This window comes from Tachyglossus aculeatus, chromosome 4 (genome assembly GCF_015852505.1).
Source record: "Tachyglossus aculeatus isolate mTacAcu1 chromosome 4, mTacAcu1.pri, whole genome shotgun sequence".
Classification (NCBI taxonomy): Eukaryota; Metazoa; Chordata; class Mammalia; order Monotremata; family Tachyglossidae; genus Tachyglossus; species Tachyglossus aculeatus.
Genome location: NC_052069.1, coordinates 135,959,510 through 135,977,779, shown reverse-complemented (window position 1 = coordinate 135,977,779; position 18,270 = coordinate 135,959,510). Strand labels below are relative to the sequence as shown.

Below are 18,270 nucleotides of genomic sequence, written 5' to 3'. Positions count from 1 at the left end.
GGGTAGGAGATTTTTCGGGAAGGCTGAGGGGGTGGGATTGGCAGGCTGCCTGGAGGCAGCATCCGTCAGAAGCAGCTGACACCTTTCCTTTCCCGAACGGGCAGGAATGGAGGCGGGAGGAGGGGAAGAAGCAGTGCGGCCTAGCGGGTAGACCCTAGGCCTTGGAGGCCGAAGGACTTGGGTTCTAATCCGCTGTGTGACCTTGGGTAAGGCACTTCTCTTCTCTGGGCCTCAGTTTCCCCAACTGTCAAATGGGGATGTCCTAACAAATACCATCATTATTATTATTACCCAATGCAGTTTGCTTATCTCCTCCCCAACCTTAGTACGGTGCCTTTCATTCATTCATTCAACCGTATTTATTGATCGCTTACTGTGTGCAGAGCACTCTACAAATCGGCGACAGAGACGGTCCCTAATAATAATAATGATGATGGCATTTATTAAGCGCTTATTATGTGCAAAGCACTGTTCTAAGCGCTGGGGAGTTTCGAGGTGATGAGGTTGTCCCACGGGGGGTGCTCACAGTCTTCATCCCCATTTTCCAGATGAGGGAACTGAGGCCCAGATAAGTGAAGTGACTTGCCCAGAGTCACACAGCTGACAATTGGTGGAGCCGGGATGGTCCCTATTCATTCATTCATTCATTCAATCGTATTTATTGAGCGCTTACTGTGTGCAGAGGATTAAGACTGTGAACCCCACGTGGGACAACCTGATCACCTTGTATCCTCCCCAGTGCTTAGAACACATAGTAAGCGCTTAGCAAATACCAAAATTATTATTATTATTATTCTCTGGGCCTCAGTGACCTCATCTGTAAAATGAGGATGAAGACTGTGAGCCCCCCGTGGGACAACCTGATCACCTTGTAACCTCCCCAGCGCTTAGAACAGTGCTTGGCACATAGTAAGCGCTTAATAAATGCCATCATTATTATTACTCTATTTATTGTACTTGTACATATTTACTATAACATTTTTCTTAATGGTGTGCATCTAGCTTTATTTCTATTTATTCTGATGACTTGACACCTGTCCACATGTTTTGTTGTCCGTCTCCCCCTTCTAGACTGTGAGCCCGTTGTCGGGTAGCGACCGTCTCCATATGTTGCCCACTTGTCCTTCCCAAGCGCTTAGTACAGTGCTCTGCACACGGTAAGAGCTCAATAAATACGATGGAATGAATGAATAAAATGGGAATGAAGACTGTGAACGCCCTGTGGGACAGCCTGATTCATTCATTCATTCAATCGTATCTATTGAGCGCTTGCTGTGTGCAGAGCACTGTACTAAGCCCTTGGGAAGCAGCGTGGCTCAGTGGAAAGAGCCCGGGCTTTGGAGTTAAAGGTAATGGGTTCAAATCCCGGCTCTGCCAAGTGTCAGCTGTGTGACTTTGGGCAAGTCACCTCACTTCTCTGGGCCTCAGTGACCTCATCTGGAAAATGGGAGATTAAGACCGTGAGGCCCTCGTGGGACAACTTGATCACCTTGTAACCTCCCCAGTGCTTAGAAAAGTGCTTTGCACATAGTAAGCGCTTAATAAATGCCATTATTATTATTATTATTACAAGTGGGCAACATATAGAGACGGTCCCTAGAAGGGGGAGCCTGATCACCTTGTAACCTCCCCAGCGCTTAGAACGGGGATTTGCACATAGTAAGCGCTTAATAAATGCCATCATTTTATTATTATTATTACAAGTGGGCAACATATAGGCACGGTCCCTAGAAGGGGGAGCCTGATCACCTTGTAACCTCCCCAGCACTTAGAACAGGGGTTTGCACGTAGTAAGCGCTTAATAAATGTCATTATTATTATTATTACAAGTGAGTTAATAAATACCATTATTATTATTATTATTATTATTATTACAAGTGGGCAACATATAGAGACGGTCCCTAGAAGCGGGAGCCTGATCACCTTGTAACCTCCCCAGCGCTTAGAACAGGGCATTGCGCGTAGTAAGCGCTTACTTGCACATATCTATTCCATTTATTTTATTTTGTTAATATGTTTTGTTTTGTTGTCTGTCTCCCCCTTTCGACTGTGAGCCCGCTGTTGGGTAGGGGCCGTCTCTATATGTTGCCAACTTGGACTTCCCAATCGCTTAGTACAGTGCTCTGCGCACAGTAAGCGCTCAATAAATACGATAGATTGAATAAATGCCATCATTATTATTACAAATGGGCAACATATAGAGACGGTCCCTAGAAGGGGGAGCCTGATCACCTTGTAACCTCCCCAGCGCTTAGAACAGGGGTTTGCACGTAGTAAGCACTCAATAAATGTCATTATTATTATTATTATTACAAGTGGGTTAATAAATACCATTATTATTATTATTATTATTACAGGTGGGCAACATATAGTGACGGTCCCTAGAAGGGGGAGCCTGATCACCTTGTAACCTCCCCAGCGCTTAGAACGGGGCTTTGCACGTAGTAAGCGCTTAATAAATGCCATTATTATTATTATTATTACAAGAGGGCAATATATAGAGACGGTCCCTAGAAGGGGGAGCTTGATCACCTTGTAACCTCCCCAGCGCTTAGAACAGGGGTTTGCACGTAGTAAGCGCTTAATAAATGTCATTATTATTATTATTATTGTTATAAGTGGGTTAATAAATACCGTTATTATTATTATTACAAGTGGGCAACATATAGAGACGGTCCCTATAAGGGGAAGCCTGATCACTTTGTAACCTCCCCAGCGCTTAGAACAGGGCTTTGCGCGTAGTAAGCACTTACTTGTACATATCTATTCTATTTATTTTATTTTGTTAATATGTTTTGTTTTGTTCCCTGTCTCCCCCTTCTAGCCTGTGAGCCCACTGTTGGGTAGGGACCGTCTCTATATGTTGCCAACTTGGACTTCCCAAGCGCTTAGTACAGTGCTCTGCACACAGTAATTGCTCAATAAATGCGATTGATTGATTGATTAATAAATGTCATTATGATTATGATGATGATGATTTTAGAGGAGCAGGCGGTTGGCCCCACCTCCGCCCCCCGTGGCGCTGCCACTCAGAATCCGGCGGGCGCAAGGGGGCGCTGTGGCCCCGCCCTCCGGGACCGGAAGTCCCCTGGGCGCGCTCTCTCCCTCGGGCCCCTTCTCTATGGTCGGAAACCATAGAGTGGCCGCCCGCAGAAGGTTCTGGGCCCCGTCGCGCGGTGCATTGTGGGCCGCTGGAGGCGTGCCGCCGGATTCCCCGACCCGACTTCCAAGATGATGGTGAGTGGGGCTGAGGGGGCGGGGGAACCATCCGTCGCCATCCACCGCCATCCGCCCCGGGATCCCCTCCGGGAGGGCGGGCGTCGTCCCCGCGGGCCCGCCTCGGGCTCCGGGAGCCGCCTCGGGGGACGATGGGCCGCGGGGGAGGCTGCCCGCCGTGGCCCGCCCGCCGCGGCCTAGTCGCGGCCTAGTCGTGGCCGAAGCCCTCGCGGGCGGATGGGGGGCCGAAAGGCTGAGGGGAAGCCGTTGGGGCCTAGGCCGGGACTACAGCTCCCGGCATCCCCCGGGGCGCCCCGTGCCTGGCGGGCGGCGGGGTGCTGGGCGCGGGGTATGCTGGGAGATGTAGTCCGCGCCTGCGGGAACGCCCTCTCCTTTATTCATTCATTCAATCCTATTAATGGAGCGCTGGCTGCGTGCAGGGCACTGTACTAAGCGCTTGGGAAGAACAAGTTGGCAGCATATAAAGGCGGTCCCTGCCTAATAATAATAATGGTGTGTGTTAAGCGCTTACTATGTGCCCAGCACTGGTCTAAGCGCTGGGATGGACACAAAGTAATGAGCCGTGGGGCTCCCAGGCTTCACCCCCATTTTACAGACGAAGTAATAATAGTAATAATGGTGGTATTTGTTAAGCGCTTACTATGTGCCCAGCACTGTTTTAAGCGCTGGGGTGGATACAAGGTTACTAGGTTGTCCCACGTGGGGCTCACTGTTTTCAGCCCCATTTTACAGATGAGAAAACTGAGGCCCAGAGAATAAGAATAATAATGTTGGTATTTGTTAAGCGCTTACTATGTGCCCAGCACTGTTCTAAGCGTTGGGATGGATACAAAGTAATGAGGTTGCCCCCCGTGGGGCTCCCAGGCTTCACCCCCATTTTACAGATGAGGTAGTAATAATAATGGTATTTGTTACGCGCTTACTATGTGCCCAGCACTGTTCTAAGCGCTGGGGTGGATACAAGGTCATTAGGTTGTCCCACGTGGGGCTCACATTCATTCATTCAATCGTATTTATTGAGTTTTCATCACAGTTTTCACCCCCATTTTCCAGATGAGGGAACTGAGGCCCAGAGAATAGTAATAATAATGTTGGTATTTGTTCAGCGCTTACTATGTGCCCAGCACTGTTCTAAGCGCTGGGATGGATACAAAGTAATGAGGTTGCCCCCCGTGGGGCTCCCAGGCTTCATCCCCATTTTACAGATGAGGTAATAATAATAATGGTATTTGTTAAGCGCTTACTATGTGCCCAGCACTGTTCTAAGCGCTGGGGTGGATACAAGGTCATTAGGTTGTCCCACGTGGGGCTCACATTCATTCATTCAATCCTATTTATTGAGTTTTCATCACAGTTTTCATCCCCATTTTCCAGATGAGGGAAGTGAGGCCCAGAGAATAGTAATAATAATGTTGGTATTTGTTCAGCGCTTACTATGTGCCCAGCACTGTTCTAAGCGCTGGGATGGATACAAAGTAATGAGGTTGTCCCCCGTGGGGCTCCCAGGCTTCATCCCCATTTTACAGATGAGGTAATAATAATAATGGCATTTGTTAAGCGCTTACTATGTACCCAGCACTGTTCTAAGCGTCGGGGTGGATACAAGGTCATTAGGTTGTCCCTCGTGGGGCTCACCGTTTTCATCCCCATTTTACAGATGAGAAAACTAAGGCCCAGAGAATAGTAATAATAACGTTGGTATTTGTTAAGCGCTTACTATGTGCCCAGCACAGTTCTAAGCGCTGGGATGGATACAAAGTAATGAGGTTGCCCCCCCGTGAGGCTCCCAGGGAGGCCCAGAGAATAATAATAATGTTGGTACTTGTTAAGCGCTCACTATGTGTTCAACACTGTTCTAAGCACTGGGGGAGATACGAGGTCATCAGGTTGTCCCACGTGGGGCTCACAGTATTCATCCCCATTTTCCAGATGAGGGAACTGAGGCCCAGAGAAGAAGAATAATAATAATAATGTTGATATTTGTTAAGCACTTACTACATGCCCAGCACTGTTCTAAGCGCTGGGATGGCTACAAGATCATTAGGTTGTCCCACGTGGGGCTCCCAGCCTTCATCCCCATTTTACAGATGAGGTAATAATGATAATAATAATAATAATGTTGGTATTTGTTAAGCGCTTACTACGTGCCCAGCACTGTTCTAAGCGCCGAGGGAGATACAAGGTGATCAGGTTGTCCCACGGGGTCTCCCAGGCTTCATCCCCATTTTCCAGATGAGGGAACTGAGGCCCCAAGAATAATAATAATAATACTGTTGGTATTTGTTAAGCGCTTAGTACGTGCCCAGCACTGTTCTAAGCACCGAGGGAGATACAAGGTGATCAGGTTGTCCCACGGGGTCTCCCAGTCTGCATCCCCATTTTCCAGATGAGGGAACTGAGGCCCCAAGAATAATAATAATAATACTGTTGGTATTTGTTAAGCGCTTACTACGTGCCCAGCACTGTTCTAAGCGCCGGGGGAGATACAAGGTGATCAGGTTGTCCCACGGGGGGCTCCCAGGCTTCATCCCCATTTTCCAGATGAGGTCACTGAGGCCCGGAGAAGCCGCAGTGGGCCAGTTCGATAGTGCTTGGTTTCCTTAATAATAAATAATTACGGTTCTAGATAAGCATTTATGTGCCAAGCAGTCTTCTAAGCGCTGAGGTAGACTCCAATCAATCAATCGTATTTATTGAGCGCTTACTGTGTGCAGAGCACTGTACTAAGCGCTTGGGAAGTCCAAGTTGGCAACATCTAGAGACGGTCCCTACACAACAGCGGGCTCACAGTCTAGAAGGGGGAGACAGAGAACAAAACAAGACATATTAACAAAATGAAATAAATAGAATAAATATGTACAAGTAAAATAAATATTTTATCATACTATTGTAAATATCATATTCAGCACTTACTGTATGCAGAGCACTGGGCTAAATGCTTGGGATAGGTTAATAGTAATGGTGTTTGTTAAGCACTTACTATGTGCCAAGCACTTTTCTAAGTGCTGAGGTAGACCTCATCATATTTATTCAGTGCTTACTGTCTGCAGAGTACTGGACTACTCAAGCGCTTAGTCCAGTGCTCTGTACACAGTAAGCGCTCAATAAATACGATTGACTGATTGATTGGACTAAGTGTTTGGGAAAGGACAATAATAATAATAATAATAATGATGGTATTTGTTAAGTGCTTACTATGTGCCAAGCACTCTTCTAAGCGTTGTGATAGACCCCATTGTATTTATTCAGCGCTTACTGTGTGCAGAGCACTGGACTAAGTGTTTGGGAAAGGACAATAATGGTATTTGTTAAGCGCTTACTATGTGCCAAGCACTCTTCTAAGCGCTGAGGTAGACTCCATCGTATTTATTCAGCGCTTACTGTCTGCAGAGCACTGGACTAAGCGTTTTGGAAAGGACAATAATAATAATAATAATAATAATGGTATTTGTTAAGCACTTACTATGTGTCAAGCACTCTTCTAAGCGCTGAGGTAGACTCCATCGTGTTTATTCAGCGTTTACTGTGTGCAGAGCACTGGACTAAGCGTTTTGGAAAGGACAATAATAATAATGGTATTTGTTAAGCGCTTACTATGTGCCAAGCACTCATCTAAGCGCTGAGGTAGACTCCATCGTATTTATTCAGCGCTTACTGTCTGCAGAGGACAATAATAATAATGATGGTATTTGTTAAGCGCTTAGTACAGTGCTCTGCACATAGTAAGCGCTCAATAAATACGATTGATGCAGAGCACTGGACTAAGCGTTTGGGAAAGGACAACAATAATAATAATAATAATAATAGTATTTGTTAAGCGCTTACTATGTGCCAAGCACTCTTCTAAGCGCTGAGGTAGACTCCATCGTATTTATTCAGCGCTTACTGTCTGCAGAGCACTGGACTAAGCGTTTGGGAAAGGACAATAATAATAATAAGAATGGTATTTGTTAAGCGCTTACTATGTGCCAAGCACTCTTCTAAGCACTGAGGTAGACTCCATTGTATTTATTCAGCGTTAACTGTCTGCAGAGCACTGGACTAAGCGTTTGGGAAAGGACAATAATAATGATAACGGTATTTGTTAAGTGCTTACTATGTGCCAAGCATTCATTCAGTCATTCATTCAATCGTATTTATTGAGCGCTTACTGTGTGCAGAGCACTGTACTAAGCACTTGGGAAGTCCAAGTTGGCAACATATAGAGACGGTCCCTACCCGACAGTGGGCTCACAGTCTTCTAAGCGCTGCGGTAGACTCCATCGTATTTACTCAGCGCTTACTGTCTGCAGAGCACTGGACTAAGCTTTTGGGAAAGGGCAATAATAATAATAATGGTATTTGTTAAGCGCTTACTATGTGCCAAGCACTCTTCTAAGTGCTGAGGTAGAAGCCATTATATTTATTCAGTGCGTACTGTGTGCAGAGCGCTTGGGAAAGGACAATAATAATAAAAATAATCATGATGGCATTTGTACTTCATATTTATTCAGTGCTTACTGTGTGCAGAGCGCTTGGGAAAGGACCGTAATAATAAAAATAATCATGATGGCATTTGTTAAGCGCTTACTATGTGCCAAGCACTGTTCTAAGCACTGAGGTAGATTCTGTCTTATTTAGTGAGCGCTTATTGTGTGCAGAGCACTGGGCATAGTAAGAGCTTGGGAAAGGACAATAATAATAATGATGGTATTTGTTAAGCGCTTACTGTGTGCTGAGCACTGTTCTAAGCACTGGGGTATTCATTCAGTCGTATTTATTGAGCGCTTACTGTGCGCAGAGCACTGTACTAAGCGCTTGGGAAGTACAAGTTGGCAATAGATAGAGACAGTCCCTACCCAACAGCGGGCTCACAGTCTAGAAGGGAGAGACAGAGAACAAAACAAAACATAGGGAAGCAGTGTGGCTCAGTGGAAAGAGCCCGGGCTTTGGAGTCAGAGGTCCTGGGTTCAAATCCTGGCTCCGCCCATTGTCAGCTGTGTGACTTGGGGCAAGTCACTTCACTTCTCTGGGCCTCAGTTCAGTCATCTGGAAAATGGGGATGAAGACTGTGAGCCCCCCGTGGGACAACCTGGTCCCCTCGTAACCTCCCCAGCGCTTAGAATGGTGCTTTTCACCTAGTAAGTGCTTAGTAAATGCCATTATTATTATTATTATATTAACAAAATAAAATAAATACGTACAAATAAAATAGAGTAATAAATCCGTACAAGCATATATACGGGTGCTGTGGGGAGGGGAAGGAGGTGAGGGTGGGGAGGCCGCCCCAGAGCCTTGGCCCACCCCACTGCTCCCGCGAGATCTTAGACCTTATTAAGCGCTTACTATGTGCAAAGCACTGTTCTAAGCGCTGGTGCTTCCCCCTCACAGAGGAGTGAAGTGACCCACCCAAGGTCACACAGCGGACAAATGCAGTACAGTCCGCACGCAGCGCTCAGCAAGTCCGATCGAATGAGTTGTCGTCACCCGGCTCGGCGGAGGCGCCCGGAGCCGAGCCGACCCCGCCGCCGGGGACCCAGTTGGCCCCGCTGGGGGAAACTGAGTCAGGAAAGGGGGCGGGCGGGCAGGTGGGCGCTGGTGTCCCAGCCCCGGCCTCACCTCGTTGTCTCCTCAGCCCACCCCGGTCATCCTGCTGAAGGAGGGCACGGACAGCTCCCAGGGGGTGCCCCAGCTGGTCAGCAACATCAGCGCCTGCCAGGTGATCGCCGAGGCCGTCCGCACCACCCTGGGACCCCGCGGGATGGACAAGCTCATCGTCGACGGCCGAGGTGGGGCCGCGGGCGCGGTGGCCACGCTAGCCCCCCCGCGCCGGGAGCCCGGCGGCCGCCTAACCGGCCTCCTCCCGCCCGCTTTTCTCCCCCCCCCCCGCCCGCAGGCAAAGCCACCATCTCCAACGACGGGGCCACCATCCTCAAGCTCCTCGACGTCGTCCACCCGGCGGCCAAGACCCTGGTGGACATCGCCAAGTCCCAAGACGCGGAGGTCCGGGCCGGGGGGGCGGGCCGGGACCCCTCGTTTGGTCACGTTCGCGGGGAATTTGCGGAGAAGCGGCCGGGCTTTGGAGTCGGAGGTCACGGGTTCGAATCCCGGCCCCTCCAGTTGCCGGCTGGGTGGCTCGGGGCAAGTCGCTTCGCCCCTCTGGGCCTCAGTGACCTCACCTGGAAAATGGGGATTAAGACTGGGACAACCCGATCACCTCCCCAGCGCTTAGAACAGTGCTTTGCACATAGTAAGCGCTTAATAAATGCTATTTGGCTTTGGGCAAGTCACTTCACTCCTCTGGGCCTCAGTGACCTCATCTGGAAAATGGGGATTAAGATTGTAAGCCCCCCATGGGACAACCTGATCACCTCGTAACCTCTCCAGCGCTTAGAACAGTGCTTTGCACATAGTAAGCACTTAATAAGTGCTATTTGACTTTGGGCAAGTCACTACACTCCTCTGGGCCTCCGTGACCTCATCTGGAAAATGGGGATGAAGACTGCTCCGCCACGTCTGCTGTGTGACCTTGGGCAAGTCACTTCTCTGAGCCTGTTCCCTCATCTGTAAAATGGGGATTACGACAGTGAGCCCCCATGGGACAACCTGATCACCTTGTATCCCCCCCAGCGCTTAGAACAGTGCTTTGCACATAGTAAGCGCTTAACAAATGCAATCATCATTATTATTATTACTATTGTATCCATCCCGGCGCTTAGAGCGGCACTGGGCATGTAGGAAGCGCTCCACAGATACATAGACCGTCCAGCCAGACTAGCCTGTAGCGCATAGTACAGTGCCTGGCACATACGGAGCACTTACTGCGTACCGTCGTTATTATCATCCACCCCCAGCACTTAAAACAGTGCACAGAGTGAGCGCCTAACAAGTATCGCGATTATTAAACACAACAATAACGATAACATGGAACGACCGAAACGGCTATTTGGGCTTCGAAGACTCCGAAGCGTCCTGTTGGATTGTGTAATTAATTAATTAACGGTGGCATTTATTAAGCAGCGTTCTAAGCGCCGGGTAGGTTACAAGGTTGTCCCATGGCGGGGGGCTCACAGTCTTCGTCCCCATTTGACAGATGAGGTCACTGAGGCCCAGAGAAGTGACTTGCCCAAAGTCGCACAGCCGACAAGTGGGATTGGAACCCGTGCCCTTTGACTCCAAAGCCCCTCGAGCTGCTGCTTTATGAATGCGTAGGGTGCGTTTGTTCACTGTCGCGTTGATTGAGCACTCACGGAGCGCAGGGCACTGAGCGCTTCGGAGAGTCCAACAGGCCAATAAATGGACCCGTTCCCGGCCCGCGGCCTAAGGAGGGGGTGGGCCCATGCCCACCATGGGTAACCCGGCCCCTCGGCGGTTGCCCGGGCACGGAAATCGACCGGCGGGGCCCGTTGCAGGTCGGGGACGGGACCACCTCCGTGACCCTGCTGGCCGCCGAGTTCCTGAAGCAAGTGAAGTCCTACGTGGAAGAGGGGCTCCACCCCCAGATCATCATCCGGGCCTTCCGCACCGCCACCCAGCTGGTACGTGGGCACGCCTGGGAGGCCCCCGGGGCATCCGGGTGGCCCCGGGGACGAATAACGGAAAATCGGCAAGGCCTGGAGCTCGGAAGGTACCGGGTTCCAGTCCCGGCTCCGCCGCGTGGCCTTGGACGAGTCCGCTTCTCTGGGCTTCCTCCTTCGGCTGGGGATCGAGCACCCCGGGGGTCAGGGACTGCGCCCAACTTGACCCGCCCGGCGCTTAGTACGGTGCCAGGCGCAAAGGACGTCCCCGATTATTACGGTGACGAGCCCAGGCTGGGAAGCGGCTCGGCCTAGTGACGAGAGCCCGGGCCTGACCGCCAGAGGCCCCGAGTTCCGATCCGAGGGGGTCCGCGCCCGTGAGCCCCCGTGGGATGGTGCGGCCGGGTACCGTGGGGCCCTTGTGTTCATCGAATCGTATTTATTGAGTGCCTCCCCTGGGCGAAGCACTGTACCGAGCGCTTTCTTCTGCCACGGCAGGCGGTCGGTAAGATCAAGGAGATCGCCGTGACGGTGAAGAAGGAAGACAAAGCGTAAGTGGGCTTTCCCGTCCCGGCGGTTGGGTTGGTGGGGGGGGCCTCCGGGAAGGGGCATCACCCCCATCCCCCGGCCGACGTGCCCCCCGCTTCCGGCCGCAGGGAGCAGCGCCGCCTCCTCGAGAAGTGCGCCGTGACCGCCCTGAGCTCCAAGCTGATTTCCCAGCAGAAGGCCTTCTTTGCCAAGATGGTGGTGGACGCCGTCACTATGCTGGACGACCTCCTGCAGCTGAAGATGATCGGGATCAAGAAAGTCCAGGGCGGGGCCCTGGAGGTGAGAGCGGGCTCGGCTGGGGGGGCTGGGCCCTTGGCATCGGGGCTTCAAATTCAAACGCCAGGCACCGTCCCGCCCCAGGAGTCTCAGCTGGTGGCCGGGGTGGCCTTCAAGAAGACCTTCTCCTACGCCGGGTTCGAGATGCAGCCCAAAAAGTACGAGTCGCCCAAGATCGCCCTCCTCAACGTCGAGCTGGAGCTCAAGGCGGAGAAGGATAACGCCGAAGTCCGGGTCCACACGGTCCAGGTGACGGGGGGGGGGGAGCGGGCGGGAGCCGCGGAGGGACGGGGTGGGCGTCGGGCGGGTCCCCGCCCCGCTCACCGGCCACTCGTCGCCCAGGACTATCAGGCCATCGTGGACGCGGAGTGGAGCATCCTCTACGACAAGCTGGAGAAGATCCACGAGTCGGGGGCCAAGGTGGTCCTGTCCAAGCTGCCCATCGGCGACGTGGCCACGCAGTACTTCGCCGACCGGGACATGTTCTGCGCCGGCCGCGTCCCGGAAGAGGATCTGAAGAGGACCATGATGGTAGCCCCCCTCGCCCCCTCGGCCCGGCCGCTTGATAATAACGGTGGCATTCGTTAAGCGCGGGAATCGCGTCCGGCCCGATTAAGTTGTGGCGCTCAGAGCGGTGCTTGGCGCCTAGTAAGCTCGCAATAATAAGGCTACTTAATTGTCATCCTAACCTGGCGTCTAGTCCGGCCTCCAGCCGCCAGAAAGGGTTTAGCCCGGGTCGTGGTCGTTTTACGTCATGGGTTACAGAAGCAGCGGGGCTCCACGGAAAGTGGAGGCAGAGGTCACGGGTTCAGATCCCGGCTCCGCCAACTGTCAGCTGGGTGACTGGGGGCGAGTCGCGTCACTTCTCTGGGCCTCAGTTCCCTCATCTGTAAAGTGGGGGTGAGGACTGTGAGCCCCCCGTGGGACAACCTGATCACCTTGTAGTCTCCCCAGCGGTTCGAACGGTGCTTTGCACTTCATAAGGGCCTAATAAATGCCATCATTATTATTATTCATTCATTCAGTCGTATTGAGCGCTTACTGTGTGCAGAGCACTGTACTAAGCGCTGGGAAGTCCAATCAATCAATCAATCGTATTTATTGAGCGCAGTGAGTAGCAGAGTGCTCAGAGAGTACAGACTCAAGCGCACCAGTAACATTCATTCATTCAATCATATTTATTGAGTGCTTACTGTGTGCAGAGCACTGTACTAAGCACTGGGAAGAACAAGTTGGCAACATATAGAGACGGTCCCTACCCAGCAGTGGGCTCACAGTCTGGAAGGGGATATATTATTATTGTAGGTTTCCTAGGCATCTGGGCCCGGAGGAAAGCTGTGGGGACTGGGTCTTTACCTGCTTCAAAGATAACGATGGTGCTAAGCACTGTTCTAAGCGCTGGGGTAGATACAAGGTAATCAGGTCATCCCACGTGGGGCTCACAGGCTTACGGATGAGGGAACCGGGGCCTAGAGAGGTGACGGGGCCTAGAGAGGTGACTCGCCCAAGGTCACGCGGCTAAGCGGCGGAGCCGGGATTAGACCCCGCGACCTCTAGGAATAATAAATGAACGGTGCTTGCAGAAAGAGCCGGGGCTCGGGTTCAAATCCCGGCTCTGCCAATTGTCAGCCGGGTGACTTGGGGAAAGTCGCTTCTCCGTGCCTCAGTTCCCTCATCTGTCAAATGGGGATTAATCAATCAATCGATCGTATTTATTCAGCGCTTACTGTGTGCAGAGCACCGTACTAAGCGCTTGGGAAGTACAAGTTATTAAGACTGTGAGCCCCACGTGGAGCGACCCGATCGCCTTGTATCCCCCCCTCCAGCGCTTAGAACGGTGCTTGGCACATAGTAAGCGCTTTACAAGTACCATCATTATCGTCGGTTAAGCGCCGACCGTGTGCCGGGCACTGTGCTGAGCGCCGGGGCGGATCCCGGGCCCCGAGGTGGGTAGCCCGGTTTGCCGACCCCGGGAATGGGTGTGCCGTCGCAGGCCTGCGGTGGCTCGATTCAGACCAGCGTGAATTCCCTGACGGGCGACGTCCTGGGCAGCTGCCAGCTGTTTGAAGAATCCCAGATCGGCGGGGAGAGGTGAGTCCCGCGGCCGGCTCGGAGCGGGAAGGACTCCCTGCCGGCCGCTCCGTCTCGGGCGGGGGGGGTCTCTCCCAGCCCCCCGGGGAGGCCGGGCCGCTGACCCCCGGGCCGGCTCTGGCCTCGGCAGGTACAACCTGTTCACCGGCTGCCCCAAAGCCAAGACGTGCACCATCATCCTGCGAGGAGGCGCCGAGCAGTTCATGGAGGAGACGGAGCGCTCCCTCCACGACGCCATCATGATCGTCCGCAGGGCCATCAAGGTAAATTGATGATAATAACGGCGCTTATTAAGCGCTTACGATGTGCAAAGCACTGTCCTGAGCGCTGGGGAGGTCACGATGATAAGAATGGCATTCATTAAGCACTTACTATGTGCAAAGCACTGTTTTAAGCGCTGGGGAGGTTACAATAATAATAATAATGGTGTTCATTAAGCGCTTACTATGTGCAAAGCATTGTTCTAATCGCTGGGGAAGATACAATAATAATGGTATTCATTAAGCGCTTATGATGTGCAAAGCACTGTTCTGAGCGCTGGGGAGGTTACGATAGTAATGGCATTCATTAAGCGCTATGTGCAAAGCACTGTTTTAAGTGCTGGGGAGGTCACGATAATAATGGGATTCATTTAGCGCTTACTATGTGCAAAGCACTGTTCTAAGCGCTGGGGAGGTTACAATAATAATAATGGCCTTCATTAAGCGCTTACGATGTGCAAAGCACTGTTCTAAGCGTTGGGGAGGTTACGATAATAATGGCATTCATTAAGCGCTTACTATGTGCAAAGCACTGTTCTAAGCGTTGGGCAGGTTACGATAATAATGGCATTCATTAAGCGCTTACTATGTGCAAAGCACTGTTTTAAGCGCTGGGGAGGTTACAATAATAATAATGGTATTCATTAAGCACTAACTATATGCAAAGCACCGTTCTAAGCACTGGGGAGGTCACGATAACAATGGCATTCATTAAGCGCTTACTATGTGCAAAGCACTTTTAAGCGCTGGGGAGGTTACAATAATAACAACGGTATTCATTAAGCGCTTACTATGTGCAAAGCACTGTTCTAAGTGCTGGCGAGGTTACGATAATAATGGCATTCATTAAGCGCTTACTATGTGCAAAGCACTGTTTTAAGTGCTGGGGAGGTTATAATAATAATGGCATTCATTAAGTGCTTACTATATGCAAAGCACTGTTCTAAGCGCTGGGGAGGTTACGATAATAATAATGGCATTCATTAAGCGCTTACGATGTGCAAAGCACTGTTTTAAGCGCTGGGGAAGTTACAATAATAATGGTATTCATTAAGTACTTACTATGTGCAAAGCACTGTTCTAAGCACTGGGGAGGTCACGATAATAATGGCATTCATTAAGCGCTTACTATGTGCAAAGCACTGTTTTAAGTGCTGGGGAGGTCACGATAATAATGGCATTCATTAAGTGCTTACTATGTGCAAAGCACTGTTCTAAGCGCTGGGGAGGTCACGATAATAACGGCATTCATTAAGCGCTTACTATGTGCAAAGCACTGTTCTAAGCGCTGGGGAGGTCACGATAACGGCTTTCATTAAGCGCTTACTATGTGCAAAGCACTGTTTAAGCGCTGGGGAGGTTACAGTAATAATGGCATTCATTAAGCACTTACTATGTGCAAAGCACTGTTTTAAGTGCTGGGGAAGTTACAATAATAATAAGGATATTCATTAAGCGCTTATTATGTGCAAAGCACTGTTCTAAGTGCTGGGGAGGTTACGATAATAGTAATGGCATTCATTAAGCGCTTACTATGTGCAAAGCACTGTTCTAAGCGCTGGGGAGGTTATAATAATAATGTATTCATTAAGCGCTTACTATGTGCAAAGCACTGCTCTAAGCGCTGGGGAGGTTACGATAATAATGATGGCATTCATTAAGCGCTTACTATGTGCAAAGCACTGTTCTAAGCACTGGGGAGGTTACAATAATAATAATAATGGTATTCATTAAGCGCTTATTATGTAAAGCACTGTTACAAGGTGATCAGGTTGTCCCACGGGGGGCTCACAGTCTCCATCCCCATTTTAAAGATGAGGGAACTGAGGCACAGAGAAGTTATGACTTGCCCAAAGCCACACAGCTGACATTTGAACCCTCCAAAGCCCGGGCTCTTTCCACTGAGCCACGCTGCTTCTCTAAAGCGCCGGGCCTGGATCTCAGAAGGTGGTGGGTTCCAGTCCCGGCTCCGCCGCCTGTCCGCCGTGTGACCCCGGGCCGGTCACTTCACTTCTCACTTAAGCGCTTAGTACAGTGCTCTGCCCACAGTAAGCGCTCAATAAATGCGATTAATTGATCCTCCGGGCCTCAGTTTCCTCATCCGCCAGACGGGGATGGAGACCGTGAGACCCACGTGGGGCGGGGACCGCGGCCAACCCGATTCGCTCGCGTCCACCCCGGCGCAGCGTAAGCGCTTGACAGACCCTGCCGTGATTACGGTTGTCCATCCGGGCGAGGTCGATGGAGTAAGGGAACGTGTCCGTTTATTGCTACCTTGCCCTCTCCCAAGCGCCTAGTACAGCGCTCTGTACGCGGTAAGCGCCCGGTTAATCCGATGAGCGACGCAGGGGGGAGGCCTGAGCCGACCGGCGCGTGGGCATCGCTTCCTCGCCCCCCGACACGGGCTCCTCTTCCGTCCCCCGCCCCCCCGTCCCCCCGCAGAACGACTCCGTAGTGGCCGGCGGCGGGGCCATCGAGATGGAGCTCTCCAAGTACCTGCGCGACTATTCGCGCACCATCCCCGGCAAGCAGCAGCTGCTGATCGGCGCCTACGCCAAAGCCCTGGAGATCATCCCCCGCCAGCTGTGCGACAACGCCGGCTTCGACGCCACCAACATCCTCAACAAGCTGCGGGCCAGGCACGCCCAGGTAGGCGCCCACCCCGCGCCCCGGAGGGGTCTCCGGGGTCGTTCCCTCGCTCGTGGGGGTCCCCCGGATAACGCAATTCCGGGCCCGCGGCGCTGTGCCAAGCGGGGTGGGCTCGGAGCGGGCCGTCCCCCGCCGACGCCCCGCCCCGCTTTCCGTTGCGCCCCGGGCAGGGGGGCACGTGGTTCGGCGTGGACGTCAACAACGAGGACATCGCCGACAACTTCGAGGCCTTCGTCTGGGAGCCCGCCGTGGTCCGCATCAATGCGCTGACGGCCGCCTCCGAGGCCGCCTGCCTCATCGTGTCCGTGGACGAGACCATCAAGAACCCCCGCTCCACGGTAGACGGGCCCCCCGCCGGCCGGGGCCGGGGCCGGGGCCGACCCCGCTGAGGAGCCGCCGGGGGGTTGGCGGTGGGTTCTGCCGGGCGCCTGGGCCCCGCCGGGCTCTTCCCGGCCCTGGGCCTCCCGGGCGGTACGGTTTTATTTAAATAAATTCCCGTCAGAGCCGCCCCGGGCGTGGGCTTCAACTCTGCGCCGCACACCCGGGACAGCCAGTTTTGTGGACGCCTAGGGGAGTTGGTCTCCCTCCCTCCCTAGACACACCGACATACCCGGGGGCCCGGTCCAGTCCCATGCGGTCCCTGGGGCGGGCATCCCCCGGACCGGCCTCGCCTCACTTAGTCGGATTCCTTCAGCGCTTACCGTGTGCGGGGCACTGTACTGAGCGCTTGGAAAATACAACACGACGACAGAGACGGTCCCCACCCAACAGCGGGCTCACAAGTCTAGTTGCGGGGGAGGCTGACGTGAAAATAAGTTAACAGGGCAGCTCTCCGTACCTACCCGTCAGTTGTTCGGTCCGTCATTCGGGCGTGCTGAGCGCTTGCCGTGCACAGAGCACCCCTCTTTCCACCTGCTCCCTCTCATCCAAGCGCTCAGTACAGTGCCCTGCACACGATAAACACGACCAAACGAATCCCCCCCCACCTTCCTCCCGGGCTCAGCGGAATGAGCCCGGGCTCGGGAGTCAGAGGTCATGGGTTCTAATCCCGGCTCCGCCGCTCGTCAGCCGGGTGGCTTCGGGCAAGTCACTTCGCTTCTCTAGGCCTCGGTTCCCTCATCTGGAAAATGGGGATGAAGACTGTGAGCCCCACGGGGGACAACCCGATCACCTTGTATCCACTGCAGCACATGGCACATAGTAAGCGCTTCCCAGGTAACATCATCATCATCTTAGCTCCCTCTCCAGAGCTAAGTGAAGGGAAGGCGTTTCCTCAGGGCCAGGGTCCCTGGCTGCCGCAGAAAGGACCGTCTCTCTGTGTTGCCAACTTGTACCTCCCAAGCGCTTAGTACAGTGTGCTGCACCCAGTAAGCGCTCAGTAAATATGATTGAGTGAATGAATGAATGAAAGGTGATTGAGGGGCTTGGCGCCCATCTCTCGATCTCCCCCCAAAATGACCATCCTGCGTGCCAGTATCCAGCCCACGATTCCCCTGCGTCCCGTACCCCGGTGCGTGCGGCCAGGGTGGGTAATAACGGTAATGGTGGTATTTGTTGAGCGCTCACTATGTGCCAAGCACCGTTCTGAAGTGCCGGGGTTGATAGCAGGGTAAGCAGGTTGTCTCGCGTGGGGCTCACGGTCTCGACCCCCGTTTTGGAGAAGTGAAAGCGACTCGCCCGAGTTGACGCGGGAGCCGGGATTAGAAACTCTC

General features: G+C 52.5%; 1 protein-coding gene across 1 annotated transcript; it reads left to right on the top strand.

The window, feature by feature from the left end:
* Nucleotides 1–3,131: 3,131 nt before the first annotated feature.
* On the top strand, nucleotides 3,132–17,067 carry CCT7 (chaperonin containing TCP1 subunit 7). Its single transcript, XM_038744950.1, has 12 exons — nucleotides 3,132–3,237; nucleotides 8,852–9,005; nucleotides 9,113–9,219; nucleotides 10,629–10,754; nucleotides 11,232–11,284; nucleotides 11,390–11,561; nucleotides 11,643–11,807; nucleotides 11,901–12,089; nucleotides 13,552–13,649; nucleotides 13,780–13,912; nucleotides 16,352–16,558; nucleotides 16,729–17,067. The coding sequence occupies exons 1-12, from the start codon at nucleotides 3,232–3,234 to the stop codon at nucleotides 16,945–16,947; spliced, it is 1,629 nt and encodes a 542-aa protein (XP_038600878.1). The 5' UTR covers nucleotides 3,132–3,231; the 3' UTR covers nucleotides 16,948–17,067.
* Nucleotides 17,068–18,270: the final 1,203 nt, after the last annotated feature.